Source organism: Takifugu rubripes, chromosome 12 (assembly GCF_901000725.2).
Source record: "Takifugu rubripes chromosome 12, fTakRub1.2, whole genome shotgun sequence".
In the NCBI taxonomy this organism is placed as follows: Eukaryota; Metazoa; Chordata; class Actinopteri; order Tetraodontiformes; family Tetraodontidae; genus Takifugu; species Takifugu rubripes.
In genome coordinates this window covers 1,554,362-1,571,441 of record NC_042296.1, presented here as the reverse complement: position 1 = coordinate 1,571,441, position 17,080 = coordinate 1,554,362, and the positions used below count along the sequence as shown (strand labels likewise).

At 48.6% G+C, this 17,080-nt stretch overlaps 1 protein-coding gene across 1 annotated transcript in view; it reads left to right on the top strand.

Moving 5' to 3' along the window:
• Positions 1–6,988: 6,988 nt before the first annotated feature.
• Positions 6,989–17,080, top strand: part of gabbr2 (gamma-aminobutyric acid (GABA) B receptor, 2) — a 103,352-nt gene continuing 93,260 nt past the window's right edge. Inside the window, exon 1 of the mRNA XM_029844907.1 lies at positions 6,989–7,998. Coding sequence (XP_029700767.1) covers positions 7,684–7,998 — 315 coding nt within the window. The 5' untranslated portion in view covers positions 6,989–7,683. The remainder of the gene's footprint in view (positions 7,999–17,080) is intronic.

The window sequence follows — 17,080 nt, the reverse complement described above, 5'->3', positions numbered from 1 at the left end:
TCCAAAAATATTTTTGCATGTTCCTTTACTGGTCGAGGATAATGCGCCGGATTGCAGCGGCCCTCGGCCTACAATGGGAATAAGCGTACTGGTCTGGATTCTGCGGATGTTGTTATTCAGATGGGATTTGGTGCAACATGTTTGTATGAATGCAGCTTTAAATTGTAACTGATGTAACAAGCATACGCGCAGAATGTCCTAAAATGTAATTTCATGGTATGTCTGGCATCATTATTGAGTCAGGATACAAAGCTGAACGACTGTTTATTTTGTATTTTCAGCGCGCACGCATCAGCCTGCATTGATTAGGCTGCATATGTTCTCACTGAATCTATCTCAGAGGTCATTGTACTGTAGCTTTACATTACTTCTAACATAAAGACTGAATTTAAACAGATAATTGAGTGCGTGAAGCAAAAACTCTGGTAATGATAGCTTTTTCCGAGCTAAACGGAGCAAATCCACCAGTATCATGAATAAATAAATAAATAAATAAATAAATAAACCGGTATGTCATCATAAAAATAATATTATGCATGTAAAGTTCAAGTTCTAACATGAACCATTAATCTACTGTATTTGTCTGGTTTTATCAGTGCACTTGCACGTTCATAGCCTCTAATTAGAGTGACAGTTGATATTAATAGTTTGGAGTGAATGTATGCTAGCATGACTCTGGCCTTGATGCTAGCTTGTTTACCCCGGGCCCTAATTATCAGGCAGACGAGCTGACATCCAACTGCAGATACAGATACGACACACATTGACGTATTATCACTTCTGACTTCAGACCGAAGCTCTTTGCGCCCGAGGTTAAAGATTTTTCAATCTCATCCATCACAGAACGCCAATTACCCCAATTTGACAACAACACAAGATGGTACCCATGATGTAATTTCTTTGGTTTAATTATGCATGAAACAAATCAAACTGAAATGCTAATATTTCATTAAAACTTGACATCAACTCTTTATGCATGCTGTTGATGCCCTGTGTTGCCATGGTTATGGTACGCCGAAGACTTTTTGTAATTACTGCTTTTTTGCGACGCATTCTTAAGAACATCAGAGCATCTGTTTATAGTGTGATGGAGGAATGAAAAATGTGTTTAAAATTAGTTTTGTGACAATAGAAGAAGATTATTTGGGCTTGTCCTGAATTATTGGTATCTTTGACAGCTTATAGAAGAATTCCTGCTCGTCTAATACTAACAATCCTAAAAAAATGAACGTTTATCCATCCCATTATGCTAAGTTGGATTGGGCTTCCTGGCTGCCATTCAGAAGCTGTTCCTCGAACCGACTTTGTGTTCTTATGTACCTAAAAACTGCTATCAGTCAGCGCCCAACCACTGTTCCAATTCTAAGAGTCCAAGTACAACCAAGTACACTCCAAGTACCCAGATGTGTACTTGTTGCTCTTCTTATTTTATCAAGTATGCAGAACATGCAACCTGTGTGGAATTGGGACGGTTAGGTATCCCACAATGCCTTTTGCCTGTGAGAGCAGCAGCAATGGCTGAAACCTAGACCAGTTTGCAAATCCACACCTGCCTACTCAGAAATGGTGCTTTTGTTGCTAACCAACCACATCTGTCTGTTCTGACCATGTCCTCAGCTCAGAAAAAGACCTCCACCCCAGGAGGATCGGCCACCTCACAGACTTCTGATTCTCTGGCGCAGTCCGGTCTTGGAGAGGACACGTTTGACAAAGTGGGTTTAAGGACAAGTGGTCATTGCCATGAAGTCAATAAGGGAAATGAGGACGTACCACATCCAGGCCAACTAACCTCTGAAGTAGTCTGTGGGGGGATAACCTAGACTGCCACCAAGATGTAACTGTGATGTTAGCAGAACACAAATTACAGCCCTACAGGTTCAAGCTAATCCACTCCTGACTGGACAATCAGGTGCCAGAGGTACCCTAGGGCACGACTATCCAGGCCAAGTAACCGACCCACCGAACCGATGGATCAGTGAATGACCACCCGACCACGATCGCATGTCACCCTCCACCCAGTGCGGAGCCACGGCCCAGTACACAGTCCCAGTCTGCGACAACATCAACTACGAGAAGAAAAAGGACGGCGCTGACAGGAAGGCGTTGGTGCAAACGCTCCTGTTGGGAAATCTGCTTGACGTTCCGATGTGTCTCAGTCTGGAAACTGGCTTTCCCAATGGTAACACGTGGTCCGAAGACAGAAGTAAAATGTTCTGCGTAAATCCTCTTATGCATCACTCATTCCATCCAAACTAGCGGATGTGCACCGCTCTGCTGAACAAACCAGCGTCAGGATTTATCCGCACAAGCATTTATATTTACGTCTATGTGCACACAGGCTGTATGGCTATGCCCAATCAGCAGGCATGAGAAATTGCGGCTAAATCGGCAGCCTTGTTCTAGAAAAGCTCTGCCATGGACGGCGCTGGAAACATTTTGTTTAAGTGCGATTACGTAAGACGCGTTTCTTCTTGCTCTTACTTAGACTTGACAGTAATCAAAATAGTGTCCTCCCACGGCACGAGCGCAGCCGAAGCTCCTCTGAAGGCAGTGGCCTACTTAACACGGTCTCTTCTCATACTCTTGATGCAATTTCATAATGAAACAAGGAGATGCCTCCGATAACCTCATCTGAACGGACGCTAGCAGTGATCCTACCATCTCCTGTGACCCATGGGGGTGGGTGGGGGGGGGGGAGGGGGGGGGGGTATGGACTGGAAAAGCTAGTGAAGACTGTCTCGGTCTAAAACACACAACATAAATGTCATGTCAGTCAGCGCAGGCCAAAAGATGTTGAACAGTGCACCAGGGCTTGGATCATATGCAACACACTCATTTAGCCTGCTGGCTAATATCTGTTTTAGCCGTGGAGCTAACTCGACTAATGTATGTAAGGGAGCTACCCTTTTCAAGACACCCAAAGTGTTTTCCTCCAAGTTGTGTCTTTGCATTATCCTAAGTGGCATAAGCTCCATGGAGTCAGTTTCTAAGCTAATGCAGAGGTCAAAATAAAAAATCCAATCAATCAATCTTTATTTATATAGCGTCTGTTACAATCAAAATTGTTTCTAGGTGCTTTCCAGAATCCCAGGGCCTGACCCCCAACAAGCAAGAGTGGCAAGGAAAAACTCCCCTTTAACAGGAAGAAACCTTGAGCAGGACCAGGCTCATGTAGGGGGACCCTCCTGCTGATGGGGGGCTGGGTGGAGAGGAGAGGAGAGGAGAGGAGAGGAGAGGAGAGGAGAGGAGAGGAGAGGAGAGGAGAGGAGAGGAGAGGAGGGGAGGGGAGAGGAGAGGAGAGGCCTTTTTTCACCTGAGGCCTTTTTTCACCTGAGGAACATCACAAAGATCAGGAAGCTACTGACGCAGCATGATGCTGAAAAGTTAGTCCATGCATTTGTTACTTCCAGGCTGGACTATTGTAATTCTTTATTATCAGGGTATCCAAACAACTCTTTAAGAAGCCTCCAGCTGATCCAAAATGCTGCTGGAGTGCTGACAGGTATTGACAAAAGAGATCACATAACTCCTGTACTGGCGTCGCTTCATTGGCTGCCCGTTAAATTTAGAATAATTTTTAAAACCCTTCTTTTGACCTACAAGGTCCTCAGAGGCCTAGCTCCATCCTACCTGGAGGAGCTAGTGATACCTTACCAGCCCAATAGGCCGCTCTGCTCTCAGAATGCTGGTCTACTTGTGGTCCCCAGAGTTTCTAGGAGTAGAATGGGGGGCCGAGCATTTAGCTACCAGGCCCCCCTGCTATGGAACCAGCTCCCTGTCCAGGTACGGGAGGCTTATGTGATCTCTTTTGTCAATACCTGTCAGAACTCTAGCTGCAGCATTTTGGATCAGCTGGAGGCTTCTTAAAGAGTTGCTTGGACACCCTGATAATAAAGAATTACAATATTCCAGCCTGGAAGCAACAAAAGCATGAATTAACTTTTCAGCATCATGCCGTGTCAGTAGCTTCCTGATCTTTGTGATGTTCCTCAGGTGAAAAAAGGCACTTTTAGAGACTATTTTAATGTGTGAGTTAAAGGAGAGGTTTTGGTCAAAAGTTACTCCTAGATTCCTCACAGAGAGACTAGATGTTAATGAGATACCATCTAGAGTGATCATGTGATCTAATCTATCCCTGAGATGGTCAAGCATGTTGCTGCTTCCTCTTCCTGTTCACCCTTCAGTTCAGCGCCGATGGAAGTCAAGCATTTTTCCAGCTTGTAGCCGCATGCTAATGCACCATCGATTCAGAGGCAATAAATGTACAATATGTACAATAAATACATAACTTATATGTGCAGTCAGTGTCAAGTTAATGTGAGTTGTATATTTTTCTTCACGAGCTCATAAAGATCCCACTTGGGGGGGGTTAGACAGCCAATCGTGTCGGGCCTCTATCTCAAGGTGCAACATTGTAGCTAACAGTCTGTGGCCTTATCGTGTTTTCCAAGCTCATAAAACATGCATCCCCCATCAGCAGGAACCAAACACGCCCCCGCTGAAAAATGGCTCCGCGGCTTGTTTGTATGCATGGGATTCACAGGAGTGTGACTTCAGATTCTGAAACCAATTATTCAAATAGTCGCCACTGTGACTAGCAGGGCAAGCGTGTCAAGAACAAGGGGAGGAGGCCCCGCAGACTCGTAATAAAGTGCTGTCTGCTTTCTGGAAGCGACGCTCGCCAACAACCATCTGCAGATGTTGTCATGGGGGCTCCTGTACTTCTGATTCAAGTCACACTAAAACTAGCATATACAGTATGGTTGGATAGGGTCAGCGATGGAACCGTCCGAGCTGCGTCAACATGTTTCTTAAAAATGCATCTCATTTGGAAAGCCTGGCATTTAAAATTCATAGAGCAATTTGTTTTTGCTGTCAGATGCTGGTGCGGTGCAATTAATGTCTCTTTAACGAGACCATGCCAGTAGCCGAAGGTGTTAATCTCTCCAGGGACTAAATATGTAGTCATTGAGGAATACCGGCTAGCATAGCATTGTTATTGAATCTACAATCATAATGTCAGGGAAAGAAAAAAGAAATCACCTCTGATTGCTCAAGGACCCCCCCTCCCCCTGCTTCTGCATAATTATTCCAGTGCCTGTCCTTCATACCACACCAGTATGTCCCAATTAGCGGATTGACAACCCATTTAGCCGCGGACAGCAGATTGCAGAGCCGTGATTGAAGGACTAATGAATGATTTATCATTTTAAAAGAAATGTCGATTTTTATTTGGGAGCTGGCAACAGACGGTAAAGGGACACCTGGTGATGCTGCCGAACTCATCCAAAACATGTTAGCTTGGAGGTTAGCGGTGACTGTCCCTGTAAAGGTGCCGGTTCGGGACAAACCATATGTGCTCGTTAGCTTCATGCTGTTTTGCTCGGTAGTGTGCATTGCTAACGTTGTGCTAGCTGGGTGTCAATTATCTGACAGGTGCTGTTGTCTCATTTACACAAACAGATGGCGAGAGGAGTTGTCCTACTTCCTCATCTGGACCAGAGTGGGGAGGAAAGAAGAAAGACTGCTGAGATCAGACCTTGTTTCTGACACTTTTACCGTTCTGCGCTGATAATAACAAACCCCCCCAAACCGGTTTTTGCCATCGCCTGATGGAGATGAAACAACATTTCTGATTCAAACACAAAAACCACATTATGTGGTGATAATGTGGCTATTTTGGAAGCAAATATTTCAGATTACACTTATATTCTTTTCTGATTTGGGGTTAGCTTTTCGATGTTTTCGCTCCTTCAACTTTCACTTTCCTACAAGTGTTTCTGGTCATAATGGTTGTCAGAAAGTGTCCTTGCATTAGAATTTGCATTTCCCGTGACAAAAATCCCATCCCCCATCCCAGGGTTTCACACGGCAGGAGAAAATAATGTTACTGCATTCCAGGGACGTCGATATCCAGGTGAGAGTGCTCCCCCTGGTACGTTATGGCAACTACTTACAGTTTCCATCATCTTTGGAGAACAAAACCTGACTTCTAAACAAACACACACTGTAAACATCCCATTTGTGCCAATGTAATTTGCCATTGTGGAGGAAAATACATTGTCAAATGTCCTTGGTGAGGGCAAATCTTCATTTATAACAAAAGCACATACAATTTTGGAATATGATGACTGCCCACGAGGTAACATTACAGCATTTCAAGTTTTTTTTTTACTGTTCAGTACCTTGAAAGTCATGGCAAACCCTCATAAACTCCTTGTGCACATTAGACACGCATCAGTACAGGATGCGTTGCCTTCAGGGAAAGGGCGGGAAGCGGGCTAATGTTGTCATGTCAACCGGAAGTGGGCTGCTGCGTGCACGCTGCTGCAGAGTCTTTAGAGCGGAGCTGTACTCGGTGCTGGAAATCTACCCCGGGTCCTTGACTTCCTGTTCCTCAAACATTCCGCAAAATCTCGTTACGTCACAATGTCCGGTTCATGCGCGGATGAAGTTTTCCCGCGACTTCCTCACGCCCCCCCCCGCCCCCCCCTTCCCCCCCCCCCGAGCTGTACCTCTAAGTCTGAAGCATTTAGTTTCCAGAGCTGTTTATCAGACCAAAAAGATGGGGAAAACCCCGATTCTCGTCGCCTTGAGCACGTCCATGTGCTTCCTAGTGAGAATTCTCCTTTCGGAGGATTAGACGCACCGTCCAGCAGTGTCTCATCACGCTCAAGGGCACGTCGGCAGGTGCCGATGCGCGACGCTTCAAAGCAGCAGCCCCAAGAGAAGCGCGTCCGACATGGCCGTTGTATGGAAACACATCTGCACGCGTGCAGCTTACACAACCTCGCGTGCTCCGTGCGCGTCTTCATCATCTGATATAAAAGCCCTGTAAATCACCCTCGGCTGTCAAGCTGCTGATGAGTCTGTCCTGCATAAAGCCGATAGAGCCTTTACACCATGATGCCCCCCCCTCTCCTCCTCCTCCTCCTCCTCCTCCTCCCCACCCCTCCTCTTCCTCTCCTCCTCCACATCCAGTGCTCCCTCTTGCGCGCACAGCGTGAAGCGGCAGCGGCTCCGGCGCTTCTCTGACGCACCGCCGTTGACCAGCATCCCGCTCCCAGAGGCTGCCAGGACACACGTTCTCCCGACATCCCCGACCTCGGATCACCGACTTCACTTCTGTTTTGTTGCTTTGTTGTTGTGCTGTTTTTTTTCCCCTCCTTCTTTTTCCTAAAAAAAAAATAATCTGTTTTCCCGCATCGCTCGTCGGTGGTGGCGCTGGGATGTCCACCGTCGCCGCCTCTCTTACCTGGGATTTTACTTCGGAGGTGATTTTCTCCGTCCGGGAAAGTGATTTCATCCGCTCTGCGCTTCAGCGGCGCCCTGCGGGTCATTTTTTGATGATGTTTTAAGTGATTGAATCAAACTAAAGCTGAGGAGAGGGCTCGAATGACAGCGGCCGCTGTGGCATAGAGAGGCAGCAGCTCTCCTGCAAGGCGAACCTCTGCGCCCTTGGAGTATTCTCTTAGATGCGCCGTTACAGTTTATTTACCCCGTCTTGCCGTCTTCAGCTAGACTAACAGTTTGCCCACTGCGGGGCTGCTGCGGCTCTCCCGTCTGCTGTGTTTTAAAATCAGATTTCCCTGACGGGCGGGCGTCAGAGCATCCTGGACGAGCACGATTTTGCGATGCCCAAACATTGAGGGGGCTCTCCTTCGGTCACCCCTGCACGGTCGCATGGCTCCAGCCCGGAGGGAGTGCGGCGGCTGGGAGATGATCCTCCCGGCGGGATGGCTGCTCCTCTCCGCTCTGCTGATGCACCCGACACTGGCCAAGGTGTGCAACGACCGCACCAAGCACGGACAGGACAACAGCTGGTTCGCCAGGGACGGGGAGAACTTGCCCATCATGGTCCTCATGCCCATGAACGAGTCGGCCCTGATGAGCAGCATCAGCCAGGGCATCGAGCCGGCGGTCCAGCTGGCCATCAAGCACATACGGGAGACCAGGAAGTACTCGTTCTCACTCATCACCAAGATCTACGACACCGAGGTAACGCATCGCTTCAGTGCACATTTGGTGCGGGTTGGCAGAAGCCCGGGTATGTGCGTTCGGATGGCGCGCGCGTTGCCAGACTTGGGGGGGGACCGGCTATATGTTTGATTTGGATGATGTGCGGCGGCCTCAAGTCAATCCGACGCACCGTCCCGCGTCTCCAAACGCGCAGAGCCTCTCTTGCTGCTGCCCCGCTGGTTACTGGTGGCTACTGGTTTAAGATGGAGCAGACCAACAGGCACTGCTCCATCCATCCATCCATCCATCCATCCATCCATCCATCCGCGCGGGTCGATTGTAACGCGTCAGTGCGCAATCGGCGTCTTGCAGGACGCATTGAGGTGGCTTCGGAACATCAGAGTCACGAATTGGTTAAAACATTGATGGCATTCCTGGTGGTCGCGCCTGCAGGTGGCGCTAGTTGGATGTAGGAGGTTGTTGGGGTTTTATTTGCCCCCCTAATAGGGAACCACGTTAATCACAAGAATCCACCTGAGTCTCAGATCAGAGATTTCAGCTGATTTACATTTAAATCAAAAGAGCCCCCAAACACACACACACACACACACACACACACACACACACACACACACACACACACACACACACAACCCACACACAAACACATGCACACACGCACGCAGCAACAAAAATAAATTAATGACAGACTGATCCCATTTTGTGCCACATTTGCTGCAACCGTCCTCATAGACAACAGCGAAGGTTCTATGTTTCACACTTAATTACACAGGTGTCTATGTGTGCCCGTGCGTGCCCGTGCGTGTGCGTGCGCGCGTGTGCGCGCGTGTGGAAGAGCACACGCAGCTCTGTTTACAGAGGTAAGCCCTCGCAGGCAGCATTCGCTCAGTCCGCGGGATTAATCTGCTCTTATGGGAGTTATGGTTTTTTCGCCTCCTATTGCCCCCGAGACAAAGATGAGCTGAAAGCGGGAGGTCAGTGGGCCAGCCTGACATCCCCTCGCTGAGAGCGCCTGATAGTGATGCCCGCTCCCTAATACAGGCAATCAATGGAAACTCATGAGAACGCTGTCATTTGATAACTCGCTGGTCAAAGGCTAAAGCCGACACCACTTCCAGTCCTCCGGCACGCCACGATTCTGCGCAGGGTCGGCCGGAAGCGCTAGCTCCTTCGGCATGAAAGCTAGCATCGTCGGTCTGATTTCCAAGGAGCTGCAGCAGAATGTTATCATTAAGGATTATAAAAACGTACCCCTCAGTGAAGAATGATGTTTTCAATAAGTGCTGTTGTTATATTAGCCGATGCGTTCTGAAACGCGCCGCCGTTTGTCCTGCGGCGGCTACGTTGCTATTAGGTGATGTGGCAGGTTTATAGGAGCAATAATGTAAAGCTAGCCGTTTAAACGCTGTCCTGTATATGTGTTTATTGACCTCTGTTATACTCACACATAAACACACACACGCGCGCGTTAAGGCGTGCAGCGCTCCCTCACACACCACATGCTTGTGTCAGAACGCAATACATGCATCAGTGCCTCTCCAGCGGCTCGCAGCAGGCCGGGAGTGTGTCCGAGTGGTGTTTGTACATGTGCAAGCGTGTGTTTTGTGGGCACTGGGATTTAGCCGGGCAGATGTAAGTAATCAGTCCCTGAGCAGAGGCTCTTTATCCCTTTATCCCTTTGTTGGTGGAGCCATGGGTAGATGGGGCAAGACCGGGCCTTCCCCCTCGCTGCCACGGGGACGGGTGGCGTGGATGACAGGACGCTGAGGGGAGGGCGGCCTGGTCCAGATGACCGGCACCAAGCTAGAGCAACAATCTGTGGTTCAAGTGTAAAGGATGTAAAGAAAAGGGGTGCATTAGAGTGAATGGGGGGCTTAGCGTTGGAGTGGGAGGCTCCGCCACGGCTTCAGACATGTGAGCGAGGTTCTTAACGTAACCGAGAAGGAATACAGCAACCCTGCCGGCTTAGCCGATCAAAGCTTTGGAGAGGAAGGGAGCGGATAGGAGACTTGGAGCATCTGAAGTGTTCCAGGCTATGCTCGCTCACCAGCTTGAAGCGTGCGTGTCATAATCAATATGTCAATGCGGTGATTTATTAAGGATAAGACGTTGGGGAAGGAGAACGCGCTTTTAAAAAGGCGCCCACTGACTCCAACTCCTGCTGGTTTAGAGCCGGAGGCAGCGACGTTTCAGACTGCTGCTAGCTTGCAGACCAAAGCCGTCTGTGTGTCAGACCCGTCCGAGTCGTTAGCGGTCTTGCCGTCACTCACTTCAACCTGTTGAGGTGTGATCCCTGCCAGGATCGCTTCGCATCAGCTGCACGCCGGCGACTGTTGCGTTTATGCCTCGCCAGTGAGGTTTTATGTATGGTAGCGATAGCATGTACGCGTATTTCTAAAAGAAAATCAATACAACCACAATCGACACGATGCAGATGGGTATTTATAGGCCAGCCACGCTACACGATGAGACCAGAGACCACAGTTAGCGATGGCCTGTGCCGAGCGCTAACGCTCACAGATTTGAATTTCTTCTTCTGCTCCCCGCTGTGAACGAGACGCAACATGTCACATTGGTGCACATGTTCGCAGGCCCGAGACCGCAGCGGCCAACGCTTGTTCACAGGAGGCCAAACAGCCCTTCTGAGTGCATAAAAGGTGTTCTGTCATTTTGTCAGGGGACGTTAGGCATGTGGTGAAAAGGTATTATAATAATGGAGGTCAGGCTGCTGCTGAAGCGGAGGTCTCCAGTCAATGCCAGTCGCTTCAGTTGGTCGAAACCTTGCATCACGGAGGCGTTTTTCTTTTTTTCTTTATAAATCAGGCATATTTGTGGAACCTCAAGTGTGATTCCAACCTTTGAAAGCCTGGATAGAACCTGACGGGGGTCAAATATGTGTTGCTTGCTTGGTGCTACCTGACAACAGATCAGACCGTGACCCAGTGAGGGTCAGCAACGATTGCCCGCCGTCGCCTCCACCGCTCCCGGGCATCATATTTAGAGATAGGAGGGGAGAGCGGCGCGTGGCGAGCCAGCTCTCGAGGCACAAAGTGCTGAGTGTGGACGTATCCGCTGACCCGACACAGATAGTGGGGATCAATGTTGTGCAGCCCTCCTCGAAGAGCGATCAGCATCTCCGGGGAGAACCGGACAGAGAGAAAGAGCAGCGTCGGCCTGCGAGACGGAGATCCCGAAATTAAATCTCTGGTGCGGCGAGAGGAAATGACCAACCACTTCATTGCATCGGAGGATGATGTAACGCTGTTCTCTGTGGCCGCACGTTGCATCAGAGCAGCTCGGTAAAGGCATTTTCACAGGTTCAGTAGATTTCCACGTGTGATTATGTCTTATTCATTCAAGTTAACGGGACAAAGAATGTTAATTAGCATTTAGCACCAATTGCTGACCTTTGTTGGATTCAAGATCTTCTATTCAGAGTTGGTGTAAATGCTTGCAAGATGGCCACACGGAGTACCACAGCGAATCCGTCTGGCTGCTGCTGCTGCTGCTGCGTTTATAAAAGCTGCCATTGATCCCCGGCCAAGCCATTTGCACAGACAATTAACACAGCGCACGTTTATCTAGAGCGCTCCACTCCAAACTACTGCGGAGCGAAATCTAACTTCCTCCAGAGTGTGTCGGGAGGGTTCGGAGTCTTCTGCCGCTTCTCCTTCAGCATGAAAACGATCTGGCGTTATCGTTAGCAACCTCGGGAGAGGCGCCCCTGCTGCTGCGCATCTGCTGAATTTTCCATCACTAAAAGGCTGTGTCTGTGCACGTGAGGGGGGGGGGGGGGGGACTCTAACAATGCTGCTGACTCTAATATTGTTTGACCCTAAAGCTCTCGCAAAGCAGCCCTCAACCTTTTTGGAAAGGTTTCCCCTCCGTATAATCATTGTCACCCACTGTTATTCCATAATCCTTAAAAATCCCCCCCCCCTTAATTTTATCATTGCCTGGTCTTTCTACTGCTCTGGAAATGTGCTCTGCCGTTCACCTCTCTTCCTGCGGTCATAAATGAAAGGATTAGAACAGAAAGGGTGTGCTGTTGTCATTACAGATTGAACAAGTACTCTGTGAATGCTCCTGACGGTCGGGTTGGGGGGGTAGGGTGGGGGGTAGTAATAAGCAGAGAGAGTCTGTCCTTGTTGGTCCTGTAATTACATTAAAGCTCGTGTAATTCTAACCCAAAAAGGGGAAGAGGAGGAAGAAGAAGACAAAGGATCACTAGTTTCATGGAAAGGGATGCTGTTGATTCAGTGTGTGTGTCCTTTCTCACATTAACTACATACTAAGCACCACAATTCCTCATGCTTCTAGTTAAAAAGGGCCGTATCAGCCAAGTTGGAACATTTTCCTGTTCCCCGCAACTTCTGAGGTCTGAGGACTGAGACATGGTTTAATGGCTGAGGTTGGTATTGTTCTTATGTTAAGGTTAGAGTTTAGGAGTTAAAGTTAGGAATACTTCAAAGTCCCCACACAGATAGGAATGCGAGTATGTGTGTGTGTGTTGCATGTAATTTCTGACTCACACAAACACGGCTCTGGCTGCACGCCTCCTGCCTGACCCTGGCGTGTGCACCGCCTGCTCCCAGGAGTCGCCAGCGCTTACCACTCTCCCAGCGGGCCGACTGGTTGTCATGGCCTCAGCTGGGAGCTGCTGTGGGAGTTTGTTGGCGACCGCTGAACAATAACGGCACATCTGCACCTCCGGTCCTCCCTTCATCATTCTCTCTTACACCGTCAGGCCTTTGTTTTCTTTCTAAATGACAAAAGTCAAATCCCACTTTCTCTGTTGGACAAAACAGATGGTGATTTCCAAAGTTAGTTCTCGCTTTAGTGCTTGGCTGTTGGTTGAGATCTACTAAAGAACTGGGGGATATAAATCTACCTCCAGCAAGGTGGCGCGCTTGCATCTCTGTGGACGCTAATTGGGTCACATCAGACCCAACGTGTCTACGCAGGAGTTTACCCTGTTTGGTGGCTGTTTACTGCTTCTGCATCCCAGCGTCAGTGGGGGGGGTCAGTATGCGCTGATCACGCTAGCAGCGGGCAACCGTACACGCATGTACGCGGCATGGGCAACGACAAAAGGCTGAGCGGCGGCGATAAGAGCTGGTGCGGCGTGGTTGGCTCCTAATCTCTGAACGCCTACGTATGTCAGTGTGAGTGTGTGTTCACTGACGGACCGATGAAACGGCACCAAAACGGATTTTCACACGCCACTCTGACAGGAATGTGCTGTCCAGGAGTGGGAAGAATTGAAGAACTCCAATCCCACTCAGTAAAAAGAAAAAAGGCCCCTCCCATTTCCAGCCCGGCGTAAATTTCCCGTGACGATGAGATCAGCCGCGACACGCCTCTCCATCGACCGGCTCAGATTGCGACACTGCGTGCTTGGCGAAGCTAAACTGTTAGCTGACGCTCTCAGGCGTCGGCAGCTTTTAGGCCCGACCCCCCCCCCCCACACACACTCATCCATCAACAGCCTGAATCCATGTCATTGGGCCACTTGTCAGCCCTGGACCGCCTCATTAAACCTGTAGGACGCGTGCTACTAATTAGCATTGAACACTCGAAGATGCAACGTTTCGGGCAAATAAAACTGCGTAGTGATTGGAAATAATTCTCCAATATGAATTAAATCACGGCCAAAACAGTCTCGGATTACCAGTATTTATGAGGTCCGATTATCTTGTTGCTCGCTTCCGTGTTGCTCAACTGTGACTATTGATCTGACGACTGAAACAGGAGCGGAGACGCTTCTTCAGATTGTAATAGCATGCGTTTTCTGGGTGGGTTGTATCTTCCTTGGTCACAGAGGGCGTCTGGTGGATGTCACCTCTGGGATTGTCACCATGGCGACCACAAACAGTCAGGAAAATGGACAGATTCCATTAAACATTTGCATTATCCGTGAAATTCCCTCTCTAAAGACCAGCAGGGGAATTGAAGGCAACATTCTTGCATCTCCAGGTAAAGCATTGGATCCACCGGTAGGATGTATCGATATAAACATCTATTGAGCCCTGCTGGGGATGGGCAGCTAATCTATAAAATGGTTAGAACAAGAACCCGTTTTTCAGTTCATCCCCGTTCCCGTCCGTGTGGCGTTCCTTCCTACTGTACCCCAATGCCTATTTTACTTCCTGTAGGAGTTTTATTGCCTCAGTTGTGAGTGATGGATGCGAGCTAGCAGCGGACTCGCGCGCTAAGCTGTGAAAAGTAACGATACCTATCTGGGCGATTCGATAAAAGGCAGTTGGCTCACGTGGGAATTTCATTATCCCGCATAAAGCAGATGATTCTGCCAGCCATCTGGAGAGGTTCGGATATCAATCTTGCGCTACATTTGTATCAGCATTCGTATTCAGACATAGAGAACCGCCATAAATACGTCCTCATCCTGTCGTGCTGGGTGGAGGGTGTTTATTTGGGCCGTATGAAATATCTGACGACTATTGTTTATGATGGTTTTGCTTCCATTAAAGAAGGAAATCCACGCTGGTTACTGGAGCTACAGCCCAGCATTGCTAATTATCTTAGGGAAACAATGTCAGCTAGCTAGTTAAAAGTAGATCTTCAGGGGAGACGGACGCAACGCGGCAAATGTTTGTCTTAATCAATGTTCAGGTGTTAGTTTTAGTGCAATTGCGATGCCATCTCCAGACCTCCGGGTTCCTCTGGCTTTTTGTAACGCATGTAAATGACGTGGCCATCAATTACAGTTGATGGCGCGCATGTGGCGCGCATTTATTCATGAAGCTGGTAAAACCTGCTAATTGTATCGACCGGAGGCATCCATCATTGATGCTGTTTACTGGATTAATGTAAATCCGAGCGGTGACACGCGCGCTTGTGTTCCGTCGCCAGCGATCGCTAAAGCACGCGAACAATCGGGGGAATGCGCGCATGAATATTTAAAAGCATTGCACTGCAACAGTTCTCCATTTCTGACCTGCTGCAGGATGTTTTCTTCCTGAATATGTGAACATGCCTCATATTTACTAGATCACTGCTTTTCTGATGTATGAATCGGAATTAAACATGGTCTCTGGCGCTTTTTTGGCAGCACTCTGCTACATAAATATTATCTCTGCGCCCCGACTTCATGCTGCTTCCTGCTCTGTCCGCTTGCTCCTGTACATTGGGGAGCTTCTATTGATTTCTCAAAGACCGTCCTGCTGTTTCTTCAGCTCAATGGAATCACAATTTCAAGGACTTGTGTCTTATGGTATGGATGACGACCTCCGCGTTTGCTGCCATTCATCAGTGGCCCCGAATTACTGAACATCTGATATCTGGAGTGTTGTGAGTCATGCCAGTCACACTTTTAAGTAGATTTATTCCTCCAAAATTGTATTATTTGGTCTACATGGACAAAATGAAATGCTGGGTGAGCATCTTGAAAGAGCTGTTTGGAGGCAAGACTTAAAATGAGCAACATCTTTAATGGAAATTGTCATCAGAATTGAGATAAACTTCCTGTCTGGTCCCTAAGTAAAAGGGTTCTGCACAGTAAATGAGCGCATCTGTCTCAGTCTGTCAGAAGGACTTCTGGAATATTTCTTCATTCACAATCTACAGGATCCAGGCAGAAATTTGCTAAAAAAAACCCATCCATCTGCACACACACACACACACACACACACACACACACACACACGATCGATTTTTTTGAACATACTCGTGATACAAGGCTACTTGCTGCGACATCCTCGACATCAAAATAAACCCAAACGTCTGTTTGATCTGCTGAATTATGCCATTTTGGTCAAATTCTCCCACTCAGTCTGTTGGGGGGGGGGGGGGGGGGCATTACGTGGGGAATCAGCGTTTACGGGCATTTCTGGAGGCGTGCATGCCGGTCGTCGTGAAGGGGTGGCCGGGTCATGACCGCTCCTCTTCCATTGATAGAGGGCAAATATAAATGTCAGCAATGTCTGAAAGAGAAAAGTGTTCCAGGCCAGGAACAAGCTGTGGCAGATGGAAAAAAGGGGTTTCAAGCTGCATTTAGGACGCTCCAAAGGAGGGGGGGGGGGGGGGGGTTGTTTATTCTGCTGATTGAAAATTCCCCTTCTCCAAAACTGTTGATTTTCAATGCATTTCATCCACAGACCAACCTCGTGGTGCACCCCCAGGTGGTAAATATAACATCAACAGACCCTTGGCGTGCAAAGAAAATGTGTAAAAAAAAAAAAAAGAATAAAAATCAATGATGTACAAAAGATTCTGATCATCAGAGGCCCTGAAAAGGCATCAATTTATCATGCAGCGCAGTGCGGGTGATGCGTATTATCTCGGGATCATCTGGGCTTTGCAGGAATCTCAATTTGTTTTCGTACAGTACACAGTGAATTCCCATTCTGTGTCTGTGGAAACACCAGGCTGAATATATTAAACAGAAGGCTCAGACAGTGGTGTCACGTCGTAGAGTCCTCCCACCACAACAAAGGCAGCCCGAGAATAATGTTTCTGCCAATCCACTTCTTTTATTTAGGGGGTTAATTGAAATATTAACGCAGGCGGCTGCACGCTGGAGATGGAAGGTTCTAGATCTTTTATTTACACAGGGCTGTCATCCGTGTCGCCGGTTCCCGTGTTCGAGCAACTGGGCCGCAGATGTCCCTGGGCGGTTTGTAATGCGGAGGGGATGCAAGGAATTTGTGTGAATTAATGAGAGTCATATAGAGAAGACATGTTGTTTTTATGGGAGCGCCTCTAAATAATTCAGGGACTGAAGAGGAGAGCGAGATTGAGGTGACAAAGCTGTTGGGGATGGAAGGAAATGATGAATGGGATGGAGCAATCAGCAGATAAACAGGCAGTGAAGAGGGAAGGAGGGCTCGTGGGTGGACGCGAGCGGATGCTTCGACTGGAACAACCTGGACTCACGTCGACCCGCCTCCAAAAGTTCCAACTTTCCTACATCTGACCCGTTTGCGCTTTTGCACCGTCGGCTGACAAGATGCGAGATGAATCGCGCTGATGTGCGTCCGCGTGGATCGCATTTGCGGCCGCGCGTGTGCGTGCCTCTGAGACAGTTGTTTGGGTCTGCTGGCTGCGGAGTCAAAAGGAACACGACAAGCGCGCCGAGAAC